Here is an 18,691-nt window from a genome sequence, read left to right as displayed (position 1 = left end):
AGATCTCCACGCAAGAGGCCTTTGGCTCCCGGAGGAGAGGTCTCTACACATCAACGTCCTGGTGCTCCGGGCTGTGTTCTGGGCCCTCGGGTCCTTACTCCCGTCCCTCAAGGGCAAAGTGGTACGGGTCTTCACCAACAACACCACCACGATGTTCTACATCTTGAAGCAGGGGGGTACCAGATCCACAGCTCTATCCAAGGAAGCGCAGGACCTGTGGCACTTGGCCGTCACCCTGGAGATGTTCCTGGTACCCTTCCTCCTCGCAGGAGTAACGAACACTGTCATTGACTCACTCAGCAGGGAGCTGCGCTTGTGCTATGAGTGGGAGCTCTGATTGGATCAAGTGGATCTCCTATTCCGACGATGGGGCAATCCCCAGATAGATCTGTTCGCGACGGCGACGAACACCAAGTGCCGAAGGTTCGCCAGCAGGTTTCCCCAGCCGGGGAGCATGTGCGATGCATTCTCCTTCCCCTGGGATGGCCTGTTCCTCTATGCGTTCTGAAGGCAAGCGTCCCCAACCAGCACGATCCTCCCCGCAATGAGAGACAATGAAGGACTCTCCCAGGATGGGAATAGGGCCAAGACAGAGTGCGGGTGAGCGTAAATGGGAGTTTATCAATCAGAATAGGGCATGCAAAGAACTCTGCAAAGTCTGAGAGCGCTCTGTCTGACAAAGACAGGCGTATATATTTACAAAACACGTCATCAGAACCTACATACTATAAGGGGCACAAGTTCAATGGGATTGGGTGGCGATGACTAGCTATAGGCGCTGCTGCGATGTGGTTGGCCTTGGCTGGAGGACGTCACTGGTCAGCCTCGTGGGTTGGGCTGGGCCTGGCAGGTCAGCTGAGTTCATCCGGGCGGTGTTGTTGTGCCATTGTGGCCAGTGTCAGAGATGAATGTCTTTTCCTGACTTATTTGCCCTAGGCCATGCACACCGCAGTCATTCAGTTATTGCAATATTATCTTCTTTAGTAAATCTTTCAATAGGTTATTCTACAGGTTAATGCAACACAGGAGGAATGCACCTTGAGAGGGGTTTGCTGGTGATTCATCAGTGCATGGTTACCAGTGTCCTGTTGACCGGTACCATAGGTCGAGGGGCTAGGTCTCGGGGCATGGGACAGGCGGTACATGTTTTTCTGTCTTGTTAGAAGTCGTTATGAATGTGCTGCTGTATGTTGCCATAGTATTGGGTGTCCTAATTGTACAGGGGCCATAAGTCTAAGGTGATCCGGTGGGTTGTTGGGTTTAAGAGGGGGCGCCTTTGGATTTGTGTATTCAGGCGGAGGTTTACTGCTGGGCTGTAAATAATGCAGGTGGCAGGCCATGGCCTTGGGTGCTGCAGAGAGGACTACAAATCTTTGAAGCGGCTCCAGCCTAGTTGGGGGAGGTGGAGCAGCGCGGCGCGGGCTTCTGCTCTCTTGTTTGGCAGTCTTCGCAGGGTGGGAGGGGGAATGGCCTTGCACATATTCACAAAGGTATCTTCCTCGTGTGTTGCCGATTTTAGGTGAAAGCATCATAAACATTCGAACACTATACAATACTCATTTGGATCATTCGAAAACCTACATTTTAACTTTGCTAAATGTCTCTCAAATATAGCCAGTCTGAGCACATTATTTGTACACTATGTTTTAACAACTACAACATTTAGTTATATGCATATACGTTTGCAGTAAGTGAGGTAGTAGTGAGGTTGGTGGAGCACATAGAAAATGACTCGCCACCATACGTGACGGTAGTGGCACATGAGGGGCTTAGACATACACACATGACAGGTGCATTCTCGCGCGTCCTTCACATGAGCCCTCTGTATGGTTACATTCGTCTTTCCTTGCACTCTAGCAGCATTAGTTCGGTTATGGTGCGGGACCGTGGGGTGTAAGCTTTTCAATGATACACATAACGAATAGTCCCCCGGAACGCTTTTTATTATTTGCACACAACTGCAGTGGTGTGGGTTCTTCATTGCTAATGTCATGTAAACATGCATTCTACCATGTTTATACATTTTACAGGTTTCCTTAATAGTAGAAGTTTTGTGGAGAAAATGCACGCATTGCAAGTAGTTTTGGCATTAATATTTGGGAACTTTTGCTTTTATCTGAGGACCATTTTACAGTTCTCTTTTTCACCCAGGCTTCGCTGGCTGGGTCATGCTGGGAGCAGTGATACACTGCGGAAGATGAAATGTTACAGTGTTGGTATCTTACACTAGCTCATGTCCATCTTGTTCGTGGGAACGGGTTCACAGCGGATCTGCCAGGGAGCTGCGGCCACAGGGATAATTGAAACTCTCCAAAGGTGGGGGCCGCGCTACAGTGCGCCGAGCTCGCACCGTCTTCATTAGACAAAATGGTTTGTGAGGCCTAGCTAAATTCAATACGTTTGGACAATGTCTTCAGCAGGTGAGCCCTCCACCACCTGGGCCCTGGTGGTAATGAGGGGACACCCGATGAACCATGGCCCTCACCTGGGGAAGGGATGTAGGCAAGGGGGGTCTTTTGGACCAATCCTCCCCTACAGTTCCCACCGTTGCCGTTGCGTCTGCGACTCGTCAACTCAGATGGTCCCAGTGCAGGATGATCCTCGTCGCACCAGCATGACCTTCTGGACATGTCCGCGTCCCCTCCAGTCAAGCTTCCGACGGACGCAGATCTTCTCGCCAGGGAAGGAGGCGCGATCTTGCACCAAGACCCAGGGTCACTGAACCTGCAGGCCTGGCTCCTGCAGCACTAGAGTTCGGAGGCTACGATATCCCGGCGGACTGCAAGGAGGTATTTGCCAAGGCCAGGGCCTCCTCGACTCTTAAGTGCTATGGACATAAATGGAAGAGGGTCTCTGGCGCCGTGCACAGAAGATCAACCCTCTACGGATTACGGTCCCTCAAGTGCTGCCGTACTTGCTGTCGCTGGCCAAGGCGGGGCTTGGTCATGCATCCATCAAAATTCAACTGGCGGCTGTCTCCCGCTACACCAGAACTCCGGGGCGGTCGTTGCTGTGGTCGCACCGCGTGGTGAAGGAGTTCATGAAAGGACTGCTCCGCTCGTTCCCGCCGGTGAAGGCTCCGACCCCGGCGTGGGAGCTCAACGTGGTGCTGACCAGGCTCATGGGCCCTCCATTCGAGCTTTTGCATTCAGCGCCGCTGAAGTGCCTATCGTGGAAGACGGCGTTTCTTGTGGCCATCACCTCCTCGCGACGAGTGGGAGAGATCCAGGCCCTCTTCTGTAAACCTTCATACCTGACATTCCACGAGACGAGGGTAGTGCTGAGGACGCACCCCTCCTTCATGCCCAAGGTGCCGTCAGACTTCCATCTCAACGAGCCCTTGGTGTTACCTGTTTTCTTCCCGTCGCCTTTGTCGCCGGCTGAGAGGACTTTGCACTCGCTGGATGTAGCTAGAGCGCTGAAGTTCTACATGGACCGCACAAAGAGTATTCGGAAGACATCACAGCCGTTTGTGAACTTTGGCGCTGTGAACCAAGGGAAGGCCCTCTCCAAGGCTTCCATTTCCAGATGGCTCTCCGGCTGGATCATGCACTGTCACCGGTTGGCAAACAGACCGTTGCCCGGCCGTCCGAGAGCCCATTCAACCAGAGCGATTGCTGCTACTACAGCACCGTCTTCATTACTACAGCGTTCCTGTCTGGTGTGCCCTTGCTGGACATCTGCAGGGCTGCTACGTGGAGGTTGACGCACACCTTCACGAGATTCTACTGCTTTGACCGGGATTCCAGGGAGGAGTCTAGATTCAGCCAGGCAGTGCTGCGCAACCTGTTCTCTTGAAGGTAAGCCTGGTGAGGAGGTAAGAGATGCTTAATGTTGAGTTGTTGAAATGCTTCATGTTGAGCCTTGCCACCTCCCGTGGTTGTGCTTGTGTGTACTGCTATGTATTCTTGTATTCATGGGCATGTGAATCCATGCCAGACCCAATGCTGGAGAAGGAACAAGTTACTTAACTGTAACTGTTGTTCTCCAGCATGGGTCTGGCATGGATTCACATGCGAACCCTCCCTCCTACCCCTCTGTGGGTCTTCTCTTGTTCCTACTGCCACATTTCATGCTACCAAATCTGAAGATGGCTGCCAGAGGAGGGGCTTAGGTAGAGGGCAGTCATTGGCTGGGGGCAGTATGACCCAGAGACCAGTGATTGGTTATTAGCAGAAAGACAGTTCAGAAACAAAACTGAAACTGATTTTTTCTTTACCGAGGATTCTCACCCTGATGACGGGGAATATTCATGAGCATGTGAATCCGTGCCAGACCCATGCTGGAGAACAACAGTTACAGGTAAGTAACTTGTTCCATCTTCAACCTTGAGAAAGCCTAGAGATGGTGAAACATGTGTAGGCTTACATTGTCTTATCAAGCCCCATGCAAAATTGATATTCATCAAATAAATAATTGCAGTTTCTAATAGTCTACAGTACTTATTGAGTTGGGAAATAACATTGCAAAGATTATCAAGGACAAATAACTTTAGAGTGATTTTTATATTTAAATTAAGTGTTATATCATCAGTAATTTGTATATGGAACAACAGATTACATATATATTTCTAATAGCACACAGGCATTGAACTAGATAATGCTCAGATATTAATGGGAAGAGCGCATGAGATTTGGAAGGCAAGCTAATTTGTCTCTTACCCTCAGCCTGGCTCTCTCTACAGCTCAAAGTAGGTTCAAACTCTTAATTGGTTAGTGCCTCCTTCACCTGCTCTCCTAATTATCCTCCACCGCTGTTACTCATCCTTCAAGCATCAACACTCCCATTCCTATCCTCCTGCTTCTCCTCTCAACTGCCTCCTCTCCAACATGATCCCAGACCCTGCATGCTGCTTCTTTTCTCACCCTAACATCTGATCTTTCACTTTCAAGCTCCTCCTTGAAACTTCCCAATAACTCCATCCTCCCCTCCTGTTGTTAACCTCTCTCCTACTCCTCCAACTCCTGCTGCTTCTTCACATACTCCTGCCCCACTGGGTTAACCTCTGCTCCCCTTCTTGCTTCTCCCCAATTCTAAACTCCCACAGTGCTGCCTCGCTTGCACCAGTTGCTGTCCCGCGGTGTTCTTTGCCTGCACTGTATTCAGGTGAGAACCTTCAGGTGTGCTGTAACCTGTCCTCGTCTGTCATTGGTGGATTGGATTTAATTGACTTCTCTTTGTTGAAGGAGCGTCCAACTCTTTCCCCCTGCATACTAAGGCTAGGAAAGCCTGGTATCCTATCTTGGAACAGGTTTCTGTTCTACACATGTGCACTGAAGCACTAGCCTCCTGCCGGTCCGCAGGGACCTCTGTCAACCACAATGATGCATCTTGGCCGATCCCCTCCCCAAACACCGGCTGAATGAGCCTAGCAATTAGCTTCCCAACCATCCTGCCACAAGACGTTTGGTGGTTTGTGTGGCTGGGCCTGTTTTCAGGCCCTGCCAGGGGAGGTATGAACCTGGCCCCTGCCCTCTTTCACAGTGCCAGGGTATCTGGTATCCCATCCTCGTCTTACTTGCTCAGGTGATGCACGACAATGAGGCGCCAGAAAAAAAGATAGGCGAGGCACCACACAGAGCAGCAAAGCAGCGCAGCAGTCAGCATGGAGAGGGATGTTACTGGAAGAGCCGCCAGTCAACCCGGCTTCCGGGAGAGGAGTGTGGCTCTGGCAGACAGTATCTGCTGGAGCCTGCGCACAAGGGTGCAAATCCAGGAACCCACCAGGGAGCTTTACAAATCGGCTTATGGGAAGGCCATAACAATTGGGCGGCAACAGTCCCCCATAAACTGTTTGGCATTCTAGCCAAACGTCACAAAGCCCTTAAACATCAGAGAATTCCAGACTTTGGTGCTAGCCGACCTTTTTACGAATTTCAATAAAGATATCTGAAGCACACTTTCCGAGTCAGAGTGGTCTTTGTAAGTGACTTCACGTCACATTTGATACTGACCGTTTGGAATTTCTTGAGGGCTTGTAGCTGTCACTCACCCTTAATTTGATAAAGGGAGCATTTGTTATTATTGCACTACAAAGCTGCAATACAGAGTAAGTTGGAACGGTTTATCCAAGTTTGTATAGATCATCATCATACATAACCTCGTAGCCCTTTGGTTTAAATTTAGTGTGATGATTTTAAGCACTGGAAATTATGATCTTTTGGTCATTGCCTTGAGTGGAGTGGTGTGCTAAAGTTCTAAGTAGTCTAACCTATGGTGACAGACAATTCTGTTCTAGAAACATGGTGATTGTATGGTTATAGTTTGAATGTTTCTATGAATTGCTTAAAGAAAACAGCTAAGCCTTCTAAATCATATATCAAGTTCAATCCTGTTGATGTGATTAAATTGATGCATATTGTCAAGAAATCCTTTTGATCTCTTTAAACACTGTGACTGATGTTACTGTATTGAATGGACGCTTAATAATTCAAATCGTTTTGAAAGTGTCATTGTACTTTTGATTTCCAGTGTTTACATTTATTAACGATTTTCATTAAATTATTCTGAGTTAGTGATGCAAAACCAATCACTGTACTTAATCTTTTCTACAGAGTATAATTCGCTGTGATGAAGATGAAGCACACGTGGCATCCATGTACTGTACAGTCTGCGCTACACACCTGTGTTCAGAGTGTTCGCAACTCACTCATTCCACAAAGACACTTGCAAAGCATAGACGTGTGCCCCTGGCTGATAAGCCTCATGAGAAGACGTTGTGTTGCCAGCACCAAGTTCACGCCATTGAATTTGTTTGTTTGGAAGATGGCTGCCAGGCCAATCCTCTTATGTGCTGCGTTTGTAAAGAGTATGGAAAGCACCAAGGGCACAAGGTAAGTACTCCAATAGCCTCTCTGGTGTAAATGTGTAGCACAGTACACAGTAAAAACATATTTGGCACAATTCATCCCGATAGTCATGGTTCAGGTGTATTTTAAGATCGCACCTTGATTACTGAAATCTATTTTACATTAGGAGCTTAGATAATCAAACCTTACGGCTTTCCTGGAGGGTGTAAAATGACTCTTTATGGGCACAGTAAAAAAAGTATATAACTCTAGTTCTGCATTCTCTATACAGGCACTTCATGACTGCTAGCTGTAATTAAGGCAGGATTTAGACTTGGAGCTTCACGTGGGTGGTGGGAATAAAACTATACTTTACATTATTTCACATTACATGAAGAGCTCAAAAGAGTCTACATATCTGACTTTTCAGCATCAAAGAAAGAGGATGAAGGGAAAATAGCAAAGGATATTAAACAGTTACTGATAACATGTTCTGGACAATTGGACTATAAAATACCTGAAGAATGACGGTTTTCACAGTGTTTTGATTTTTTCCTGTTGATGCTCTTCTTTGACATTAAAGGGAAGGACGCATAATACATCGGTGCATTGTCTTGCATAGTATCATGACCATATCTTTCTTCGAGGTTAGCATGGAAAATCTGTATTTGAGGAAGTATTTGGTTTTAGGTTTTAATGAGGAGATCTGAAGGCAGAGGCAGGACACAGAGGCTAGGCAGAGCAAATATGAGTGTCAAACTGAGTCAGGCAACCGGTGAGTGAGAACTGGAAAAAGGACACACTATTAGTAATAAGACGGTCAGAAAGCAGGTAGATAGGATCAACAAGAAGTACATCAGCACATAATGGGCTAAAGGCTCATCGAGGAACACTTTGTGTTTGCTGTTAAAAAGTAAATAGTCCATGGTGTTGTAAAAGAACCACAGGCCTGTAGCAACAGCCTGTGTGTGGCAGTGGCCCTGCATGCATGCAGTAGACCAGGGAATGCTGAGAACTGATGTTCCTTCGCCTTTCCACATATTGCATCCTACTGTGGTACCCTGAAAACTATGGCCAGACACCCTGTGCGCACCTTGTACACAGAGGCATTCAAAGCTGCCAGTCCCAGAACCTGTAATGGGCAAGCCCAGTGTTGAGAACAGGGTTGAGGTGCAATGCAAGTCATGACCTATGATTTCAAACTCGGAAGTATCTTGATCCATAGATATGACCCCAAACACTGAGGAGGAAAGCATTGGTGGGTGGCTTCGCCTCAAAAGAAAGCTGAGCAACCGACACCTCCCTCCTCAACAGAATATAATTCTTAACAACACTGTAACTTGAATTGACGCTGATCCTGAAAATGTTGATGAAGGATGTCTGATTCAGCAGCGGCATATGTCTCCTCCTGAGTAGTGTGATGAATTCTGTGGAGTCATCACTGATTCCCCAGTGGTGGTCTCCCTCCCACATGGCCAAGGAAAGGCAGCCGGTACCTGATCCTGATCATGGGGGTGGTGTCAGGAGGGAGGATCATGAGGGAGGACATGAATACCGGAGGGAAGTGGTGACTCCAATAGGAGGGACACAGTATTCTTCCCCTTTCTGTGAGGAGGAAACCCTAATTCCAGAGTCTTTGATGGATTATTGTTATGTAACATCTGATGTTTATGGTGATTGTAATTTAAATGAAACTGTTCAACAATGTAACTTAAAATCAGTGGAAACCTCCTTGGACTCCAAGTCTCAGAAAGCCTCAAGTACTGAGACCAGTAAGAGGAGCAAGGTGTGAATGTGGATGAAATGTGACGCACAAGTAATGTGGAGTCTAGTTGTCCGGGTCCAAATCAGCTGCACAGAACATTTTAACCTGGGGATTACCTGCAGCTGGGAGATCAAATGAGAGTGAAGGAAGGCTGCAGTGTGTGCATAGCGGGAAGCGAGATCGGTGGCAGAGGCAATCCATGGAGAAGAGCCGTGGGGATAACATGAGACGTCTGCCAGAAGCAGATTGCCGGCATTCGAGACCAGAGAAGAGGAACTCCGGTGAAGAGAAAGTGAACGGTGCATAGCGGGGCTGTCAAGGTAGACGCAGACCTGCAGACCTACACGGGTTCTGCCAGCAAAGGACACAGGAACCAAATGAGTCTCTGCCCAGAAGGGGAAGCTGGCCCCTCGCAAGTTCATCGCATTAGCCGCACGGTGAACTGGTGAGTCAGCCTAGGCGAGCAGTGGGCCCCGGGACGTGCAAACACGTTAAAGAGTGTTTGGAAAGCACTTTTGAATACCGACCAAATAGAACTGAAAAGAAAGGGCAAATATGGTACAATTCTCCTGACATGAGATGTAAGGTGGGGGAAACCTGGAACAAGCATTGCCAAGAGAAATTGAAAGAAAGGTTGACAGACCGAACTTGAACAAACCCTCATAAATGGGATGTCCGTGTGGGGGAAATTGGTACAAGTAACAACTGAAGTCAACAAAGTTACACTAATGAAGTACAATTGTGTGTTACGTAAGAGGGATGTGAATGTTGCAGAGAGACCGGATAAGAGCATCAGGTGGTGAACAGTTTTCCTGAAATAATCCAGGGGAAGGGAACCAATCCCTGGACACAAGGATTGTTTTGGTTCAAGGTATATGTTTGAGTTTGTGCACATTTCTTTTGAGTTGAAAAGTGAAGCATTTACCTTGCATGTTTTGCTTGTGAGGGTACGTTTTAGTTTGGACACAAGGTCAACCTGCTTTAGTTTGTTTTAAAGGAAGGAACATTCATGTTAGGATAGGGAAAGTTAGACCTTTATCCAAACCACTTTCTGTTAATGAAATGGCTAATTTTGAGAATAGTAACACTTTTTCTCCACCTTTAATTTCTGACCCCTCACCGTAGGCAATGGGTGAATGTATTAATTGATGGAATCTCTTCACCAGCTTAGGGGCATGGGACATGGGTGACTTTTGACTCAAGCATTTGGTAAGAGAATCCAGCAAAAATATCAGTCGGCACAAGAAGGTTATAGTTTAGATTGATTTCTACCCCAACTTCTACCCCAACCACTTTCATTATAATTAAATAGCCTTTGCTTAAGACATCTAATGTGGTTTGGTATATTCTATGTCACCATCACTTTATTTATTGCCTCATTCTTATCTTTGACCACTTCAGTCTTGCAGGTCATAAGTGGCTGAATAACTGTGTATCTCTCTAAATGTCAAGTTCTTTTAAGATCAAAGTGTCCACTGAGCTACATCATTCAGCTCATGTTTACTTGCTTATACCTTCCTCTTAAAAACAATCTCTTGTTAATGGTGGCATGTCTTTCTTCTGCCTGGCAATCCTCTCACTCCATAGTGTCTTCTTCAGTCCCATTTACTGGTTTTGGATCTCCAATGTGGTAGGACAGTATGCCTACTTCCTGCGGGAGATCTTTTTTAGGTCATCTGGGTCACAAGTCAGTCCTCTTCATGAAGTCTCCAGGGTCAAACCGTATCATATCTCACAGAAAGATACCACATTGTGGGTCTACTCTTTAACAAGCCAGTACTACTACTTATCCAGGAAGTTTTGTGGTTCCAGTTTCTTCTCGAACATGGGCCAGTTACTCAACTTCTACCAGGGAAATAAGTAGTGTTTTGAATTAGCAGATCCACACCAGCTACTCAGAAACATTGATCAGATTCTATATTAAGTAATTGTTAAATAGTTGTAGATATTTGTCTGCAGCAGGATGGTTATCTTCACCAGGTAACTAAATAATAATGATGTTTTCTCATAACCCCCAGTGGTGTCTCAGATAAAGATCAATATTAGATCTGTTGTGCTCTTGGTTAGAAGTTAATTGTATAAATGGTACATAATCTACTTAGTATGTTTTCTATTGAAAAGCCTTTTTTTGAAAGCCTACTTGTGTTCCTATGTCTGTGTTTCGCTTTTACTTCACTTTGTCAAGGCTAACCCAATTTATAAGGCATTTTGTATTAGAGGCATAATACAATTACGCCTGTAAGATGTCCTAGTTAAAAAAAAACATTTACAAATACTTTGTTACTTTTATCCTAAATGGTGTCCAAGCCAATGAAATAGATAGTAGTTGACATGTTGTAATTTCTTTTTTTTTTAACAATTTTATTTAGGTTTTCAGAGCAATGTAGGTATAAGTACATCAATAACCAAAAGTGATAACAAGCATACATTATTTCGTATCAACTCACTTTACCCTTACTTGAGATGCAGCTAAACCATTATTCATCTTCTAACAACCCCTGTTCAGTAACCACTAAACCCCCCCCACCAACTCTCCTCCCCAACACATATCCCAACTTATAGGTGACGAAAGTATTCTGTCCTTGCTTTAAGAAATCAACTGGTTGAACCACATTTCAACATGATGTTCATAGCTATCAGATAATCAATGCTGCTCGGAGTAATCTAGGTTTAAAGAACATCTGTTCCCTATCATCCATGAATTCATGCAGCGGTAGCCAAGTATTTGAATATTTCGAGTATGAGCCAAGTGCTATTGCCGTCGCCTTTTCCATAGCCATCACACTCCACAATCTTAGCCACCACATGGCTACTACAGGGCCCACTTTGGTTTTCCATGCGTGTGCAACTGTAATCCTGGCCGCATTCAACATGTGAGTGATAAGTGTGGCCGTGGGTCCTGAGCTTGCATAACAACCCTCCAATACCTCCCCCAGAAGTATCACCAGTGGGTCAAATGGAAGCTGCACCCCAGTTATTTCTTTAATATGACTTAAAATCTCCTTCCAGTAGGTTTCAACTAATGGACAAGACCACCACATGTGAATAAGGTCCCCTGGAAAGCCGTAGTTTCTCCAGCAGGTCACAGGGTATTCTGGGTTAATTGAGTGTATACGAACTGGTGTAATATACCAGCGGAGACATAATTTATATGCTGTTTCTTTAATTGAGGTGCATCTAGAACTTTTGGCGGCTCTCTGCCAAATGCGACTCCAAGTGTCCCCAGTAATTGATCTCCCCAAGTCTGTCTCCCACTTTTGCATGTATGTGAGGTTTTCCTCGGGGTCTGTCCCTTCAATTAGGCGATATAATCTGGTTATCCCTTTGTCCGGCTGGCCTTCATGCAGTGTAAGTTCCACTCCCGTTGGATCTCTAGTTGCCCTTTATTTCACCTTTGTGTTTGAGACCCAGTGCCTGAGCTGGACATAATGGAAACGCTCGCCTTCTGGAATGTTAGACTTAATCTTATAGTCTTCGAACGTCAGGGGAGACCCATCTATATAAAGGTCATTTAATACCATATTGTGTTCTCTGCCCCCCCCAGTGTGTCCAAAAGTCGGCCTGCATGCCTGGGGTGAAATCTGGATTAAAAGCAATTGGTGTGAGTGGCCCTCCCCCCACTTTGATCTTCTTGTGTCGCAATATCTTATTCCAATACCAGAGAGTGGTTTTGGTTGTCTCTAATAACTGTCCACCTTTTCCCCTGTTTCGTGTGGCGAGAAATCCCAGATTTTTAAGATGTATCTTGGTCGCTATTTGTTCCAATGTGACCCATCTGCAGCATTGGGGCCACTTGTGCTGCCCATATGTATCTACGGAAGTCTGGTACCCCCAATCCTCCCAGGACCTGTGGCCTGAAAAGTACTTTTTTGGGGATTCCCGGTTTTTTCCCCCTCCAGATGAATTCAATTACCTCTTTCTGTAGAGCTTGGATAGCTGGGCCCGGAATTCTAACTGGGATGGCGCCTATTACGTATAGGAATTTAGGAAGAAGAGTCATTTTAACCACGGTAATCCGCGCAATCCCGGATAGTTCCTGCAGTTGCCAACATTTTAGATCATTGGTTAATGTTTTAAATAGGTCCGGGATGTTGGCGCCGTATAGTTTATTGTATCTGGGAGTCAACTGTATGCCCAGGTATTTAACTGCTTTACGCTCCCATTTCTGGGGGTATTGATTTTCCCATAGTGGGATCCGGTCTAAATTTTCCGTGATGTTAAGAACTTTAGACTTGGGATAGTTAATTTTAAATCCCGAGGCCTTTGCAAACTCCTCCAACAAATGTAAGGCTGCTGGTAAGGAGTGTCCAGTGTCTGTCAAGAACAGAAGGATATCGTCCGCGTATAAAGCTACCTTTTGTTGTCCAGCAACCCCCACTTCCACCCCCCGGATCTCAAGATGACCCCGAACCTTACATGCAAATGGCTCCATAGCCATGGCAAAGATCAGGGGCGACAGAGGGCACCCCTTTCTTGTGCCTTTTTGAATGGGGATGTTCTCGGTCAGTTTCCCATTGAGTATCAATCTTGTAGACGGGTTTGTAAAGTTGGCCATTATCATGCGGGTAAACATTGGTCCGCAATCAAACTTTCCAAGAAATAGTCTCATGAAACCCCAGTCTATACTGTCGAAGGCTCTGGAAGCATCCAGAGCTGCTACTGAGAATTCCTGACCAGACCTGCGTCCCCATCCGATTGTGTTGATGGCTCTCCGAATATTATCGTATGTATGTCGCCTTTTCACAAAACCCGCCTGATCAGTGTGAATTATCTCCGGGAGTACCATTGCCAGTCTTCGTGCTAGAATTAAGGAGTAGATCTTCGCATCCCCATTTAATAACGATATCGGGCGGTAGCTTGCACAATCCGCCGGGACTCTGTCCGGTTTCAGTAGTAGCATTGTGGTTGCTGTACACATGTCTCTGGAGATGTACCCCTTGTCTCTAATGGAATTAAATACATGCGTTAGAGGGCCTATCAAGATATTTCTAAAGGTTTTATAATATGCGTTACTTAATCCATCTGGACCCGGGGTTTTATATTCCTTCAATGTACCTATCGCCTCCCCGACTTCCTCCTCTGTTATAGGGCCTTCCAGCTACTGTTTAACTACCTCACTGATTTGTGGTAATTCCACCTGATTAAGAAATGCAACTTGTGCTTCTTCCTCTAAGTTATCTCGTTTTGAATTACTGGCGTAGAACTCAAACATTACCCTCTCTATCTCTTTCTCCCTCCTCACTACATCCCCGTTCCTATCCTGGAGTTGAGTTATATGGTTCCGGAGTTTTTGGTGTCGCAATTTGGCAGCGAGGAGTCGATTGGCTTTATCCCCATGTATATAGTAAAATTGCTTAGTCTGCAGCAACAGACGCGCCGTATCATCCGCCAAATGTGTTTCTAGAGTTGCCCTGGCCTTCTTTAATTCCCGCCATGCCTTCTGTGAGCCTTTATCCTTATATTCCACTTCCGCCTTATGTATGTTGGCTTCCATATTACTTCTCACCCCTTCCCGACTCTTAATATATTTTGATGTTTGGGCAATGAATTCCCCCCTTACTACCGCTTTGCTGGCGTCCCATATGGTCAGCCAGTCCATTCCCTGCATAGTATTCTCTCGGAAATATTTCTGTAGGGTTTGCTCTATACTGCCTCGGACTGTTAGGTCTTTCAATACAACTTCATTTAATCGCCAGGGTTTGTAAGATTGTTGTTGCGGGTTATCAGGCTCTAATTTAAGTAGTACCGGGGCGTGGTCTGTCAGGCACCGCACTCCTATTTCCAAGTCTGTGACCTGTGGGATCACTGTTTCAGAAACAAGAATCATGTCAATTCTGGAGTAGCCCTTGTGTACTGCTGAATAGTGAGTATACTCCCTGTCTTGTGGTTTGAAGAATCTCCAGGTCTCTAAGAGGTGTAGATCCCTCAGAAACCTGGCTAGGGCCTGTCTAAATGTATGATCATTGGGAGTGGCAGGGAGAGTTTTATCCAATTTTGCGTCCATTACCCCATTAAAGTCACCTCCAATTAGGATTTTCCCAATTCCCCACTGTGCAATTTTGGGCAATAGGCTCAATAAAAAGTGGTCTTGTTTCATGTTGGGAGCATATATGGAGATCAAGGTAACTAATTGACCCATCAGTACTCCCCCCAGCATTAAGTAGCGGCCTTCCGGGTCTTTTTTAAGGAATCTTTTCTCAAACTTGATACCTTTTGCTAATAGGATGCCTACACCCCGCCTCTTGGACCCACTGGAGGCCAGGTATTGTATGGGGAAAGCTCTGTGTCTCAACCTTTGTTCGTCTCCCGGTAGAAGATGCGTTTCTTGCAACCATCCAACTGAAGCGTGCATGTCTCTCAACCTGGTTAACATAGATTTCCGTTTGACCGGAGAGTTAAGCCCCTGAACATTTAATGAGATGAATGTCAACTCAGACATTATTGTGGTTCAACTTATAGTCTGGTTCTTTGCGTTCCCGCCCCCAGCTTTGATACCAGTTGCATATACAATCCGTATTTCATCACCCATGAATCAATAACAAGATATACACCCCCCCCCATCCCAACTTTCAATTCAGAACTTCTCAAAAACATTTCCCACTTAAATTGTTCAAGGTAGATCACCGGGTTTTATACTTACCTGGGAAATTTGGGTTCCGGGATCCCTCCGCCCACAACTCTCCCCCCCCCCCCCCCCCCCCGCTTGATGCTTTTTATACTTTTCCCTGTACGCCATTGTAGTCCCCAATCACAATACAGATATAAGACTCTCTGTAGGATTGACATTCCCCCCACTAAATTTGAGGAAGCCACTCTTAATCTCCTGGTTCTCCGACAGTTGCTTATGTGGGGTCTGAGGGCGTAGACTCCTTAATACGCCCATGTGGACAAAGGTGCCCTTGCCTCCATTGCCCTTTTCCCAGACCCTTTGCTGCATCCCGGTTCTGGGATGGGGAGCCCCCATTGTCGATAGGAGAGCCTTCTTCTTCCTGCATAAGTTCTGCCATGTCTTCTTCTTTGGAAACAGAGAATTTTCGGCCCTTCCATTCAAAGCGCAGAGATGTTGGGTGCCCCCACCGATACCTCACCTCTCTTGTTCTCAGCCAATCAGTGACCACTCTAAGTTTTTTCCTTCTGGCAAGTAGCTTGAGCTAGGTCCTGGAATAGTTGAATTGGGGCGGAGCGAAACCTGATGGGCTCTTTTTTACGGGCGGCTTGCATAATGTCCTCCTTAAGCTGGAACATGTGTATCCGGGTCAGGACGTCCGGGAGCAAGTTCTTGTTGATTTGGTACGTAGAATAAACCCTATGCATCCGATCCAACACAATTTCTTTGGTATCGTCTGCATTCAAAATGTGTCGGAAAAGGTCCACCACATATTGTTGCAGGTCAGAATCTGTTACCGATTTCGGGATACCATGTATCCAAATGTTGTGTCGCCTGGACTTATTTTCGGCATCCTCCTTTTTATTCTGCACCTTTTCCAGTTGTTATTCCAGTTCAAGGACTCTGTTCGCCAGAAAATCGTGCTCATGACTTTGCTCCGATACCACCGTCTCAACTTCATCAACCCTTTTTTCAATTGCTACAACTCCTTTATTGAGATCTGCAATGGATTTAGCCAGGCTATTTGCACTATCTTTGATGTCCTTTTTAAGTTCTAACCGCATTTCCAACAAGTCTGATTTCCGAATAGGTGGGTCCTCAAGTCATTCTACTCCCTCTGGAGGAGGGGCATGTACTTGGGCCTGCACCTGGTTACGCTTCTGAGGGTCTGTTGCTTGCAGCATGGTTTTAATGTCTCCGGAGCCTTGATTCTTAGCTTTCAGAGATTGTTTGGACATTATGGACAGGTTGTGGAACACTGATTGGCTGCTCTTGCATAGATCAAACGTGTTGGGGTCATGGCTGTTTCTCGCTGTTGCCGTGCTGGCTTATGACCCGCCCCACGTTGTCCTAGCAGGATTGAATGACTTTTGTGTGTCACATGGGGCTAGGCGCAACTCCCATATAGGACCCTAGATCATTCATGGGGCAATGTGTTGGTAGGGCGAGAGTTGCTGTAAAATTGTGAAGTATCACTCAGTTAATAGCAATTCAGCCAAATAACAGGTGGGTGTCGACAACACTTGGTTTGATTAGGCGGTCTGCTAAAGCCTCCTCTATTCCAGGTGTTTGTGCCTATTGTTGTAATCTCTTAGTTTGCTTGATGTGTCAGGGTCAAGATTAAGTTCCCTATTGCATTATGCTGGTGACTGTGATGCTGGAAATGCGTTGGAGGGACAGGGCCTCCATGCCTTGTCTTGTACTCCCTTATCTGTGTTCGTTGTTTTCAGCAGAGGAGTCCATGTGGGACTCCTGGCAGTGCAGCTCTTCCTCTTTTTGGTTGTGGTGAACAGAGACCCTTTTGTTACCCTTATGGGACCCATGGGTGGGAGTACAACCCTGTACCCCTAGTGTATTTTTGGGCACCTGTGTGTGGCCCATGGAGCAGGGTATGGGTTGATGGCAGCTCCATGCTGAATTTGACAGGTGCTCTGAGGATCCTCCATTTCGGGATACCCAAGCCCTGTCATAGGTATCTGTGGATTCCTGATAGGAGACAAGATGGCCCCTGTGGCCTCTTGGTTTCTATTGCCTGTTAATTCGTTCTCCCAAAGTCCTGGGAAGCCCTGACTCTGTCCCTTCCCCTGACTGGCTGTTGGGTTGAAGAACCATATCTGGTATTGTTGGGAAGTCTAGGCCAGACTGGCTGGAGCCTTCCCAGTGACTGCATGTTGTGGGTACACCCTTTGGGGTGTGAGAGTGTGGTGGGACCTGGGTTGTTTGTCCAATATGCACTTCATGTTATGGGTGTCTGGTATCTGTGTGTATGGCACAAAGAATGAGACAGCCCTGCCTGAAGCTGACATGAATGCAGTGTGGTGTGCTGAAAGGCTGGGTGCTTGCCCCAATCCACATTCCTTGTTATGGGTATCTGGGTGGATGTGAATGGCCTGAATGCTCTGTGAGCCTGATTGGCTGGCTGCCTGCCTGCATGAATGAATGCCCTTCTGAATGATTGGCTGCTTGAGACTGGCTCAGTAGTGTGAATGAGAGACAGAACAGTGTTATACCAGAATTGTTCAGAAGCTGAAGTCGAAACTTGATGCTTAACCTTGAAGCCCAGCTGGAAGAAGGTTTTGCTGCTGCTTGCCGTAGTTGAAATCCGAAAGCTGTCGTGCCTGTCAAGGACTGATCCAAGAGAGGACCTGCCTAGGAGACCTCTTCCTGAGCTACGAGGGAACATCGTGCCAAAGTTAATCTACACCAAAGCACCCTGGAAGTCAGTCCGGAAAGGCTGCTAACGGGAGATGGGGTCCGCTGAGGAATCCTGAACTGAAGCACCCGGACATCGAAGTCCATCATCATTGACCAGGGTCCGGAAGACCGCCGTGGCCGCTGGAAGCCTGTTGAGTCGTGTTGCCCAGAAGCGGGGACAGCTTGACACCGGGCTGCCGATGACCGGAGCTGCAACACTCCACCTTTGCCTAAGACATTTGAAACGAAGGACCCCTTGCCATCACCATCGACCGCTTTGTCCCGCCGGAGAAAGTCGAGGTCGTCGACGAATCAAGGAGAATCGGCCGGTGGGTGTCCCGCCACCCGAAGTCCACAAAGACCAACGAAGATCCGAAAGCCAGCCGTGGTCGAGTACCGATCGCTGAGGCCCGCTGCCGGGCCTACGTTCTTCGAGTCATCTTTGTGGCAACAAACTATTGTCATCGAGGTGCACAGCACGCCTCATCTTCCCAGGACGTCCACAACCAATCGTCGACGAGCACCGCAAAGGTCGAAGCTGCGATCTCAACGACAGTGTTCACATTTCTTCGAGGAATCTCGACGCCCTGTGGCACCTGCTTTAAAGGGAGTTCACCCACGATAGATCTGTCGACGAACCATTGAAGAAACTCTGCTAAACCAGGTTGTTAGGCAGAACCCTGTGCAGTTCCCTTAGGGACCACTGCAAAAGGTTTAGGACTACAGGTGTTGGCAGTAAACCCAATTGGTAGCAGTCTGTACCACCCAGATTTACCTGGTAGCTGTGGCTGAGCAGTCAGACTTCTCTCAAGAAGAGTTAGGCAGTATATAGAGTAT

General features: G+C 46.8%; 1 protein-coding gene across 1 annotated transcript in view; it reads left to right on the top strand.

The window, feature by feature from the left end:
• Positions 1 to 18,691, top strand: part of TRIM23 (tripartite motif containing 23) — a 742,058-nt gene that overhangs the window by 333,385 nt on the left and 389,982 nt on the right. Inside the window, exon 4 of the mRNA XM_069627357.1 lies at positions 6,555 to 6,833. Within this exon, the coding sequence (XP_069483458.1) occupies positions 6,555 to 6,833 (279 nt within the window). The remainder of the gene's footprint in view (positions 1 to 6,554; positions 6,834 to 18,691) is intronic.

The sequence above is a fragment of the Ambystoma mexicanum genome, chromosome 6p, assembly GCF_040938575.1.
Source record: "Ambystoma mexicanum isolate Mex_15411 chromosome 6p, UKY_AmexF1_1, whole genome shotgun sequence".
Taxonomy (NCBI): Eukaryota; Metazoa; Chordata; class Amphibia; order Caudata; family Ambystomatidae; genus Ambystoma; species Ambystoma mexicanum.
This window is presented reverse-complemented; position numbering and strand designations above follow the sequence as displayed.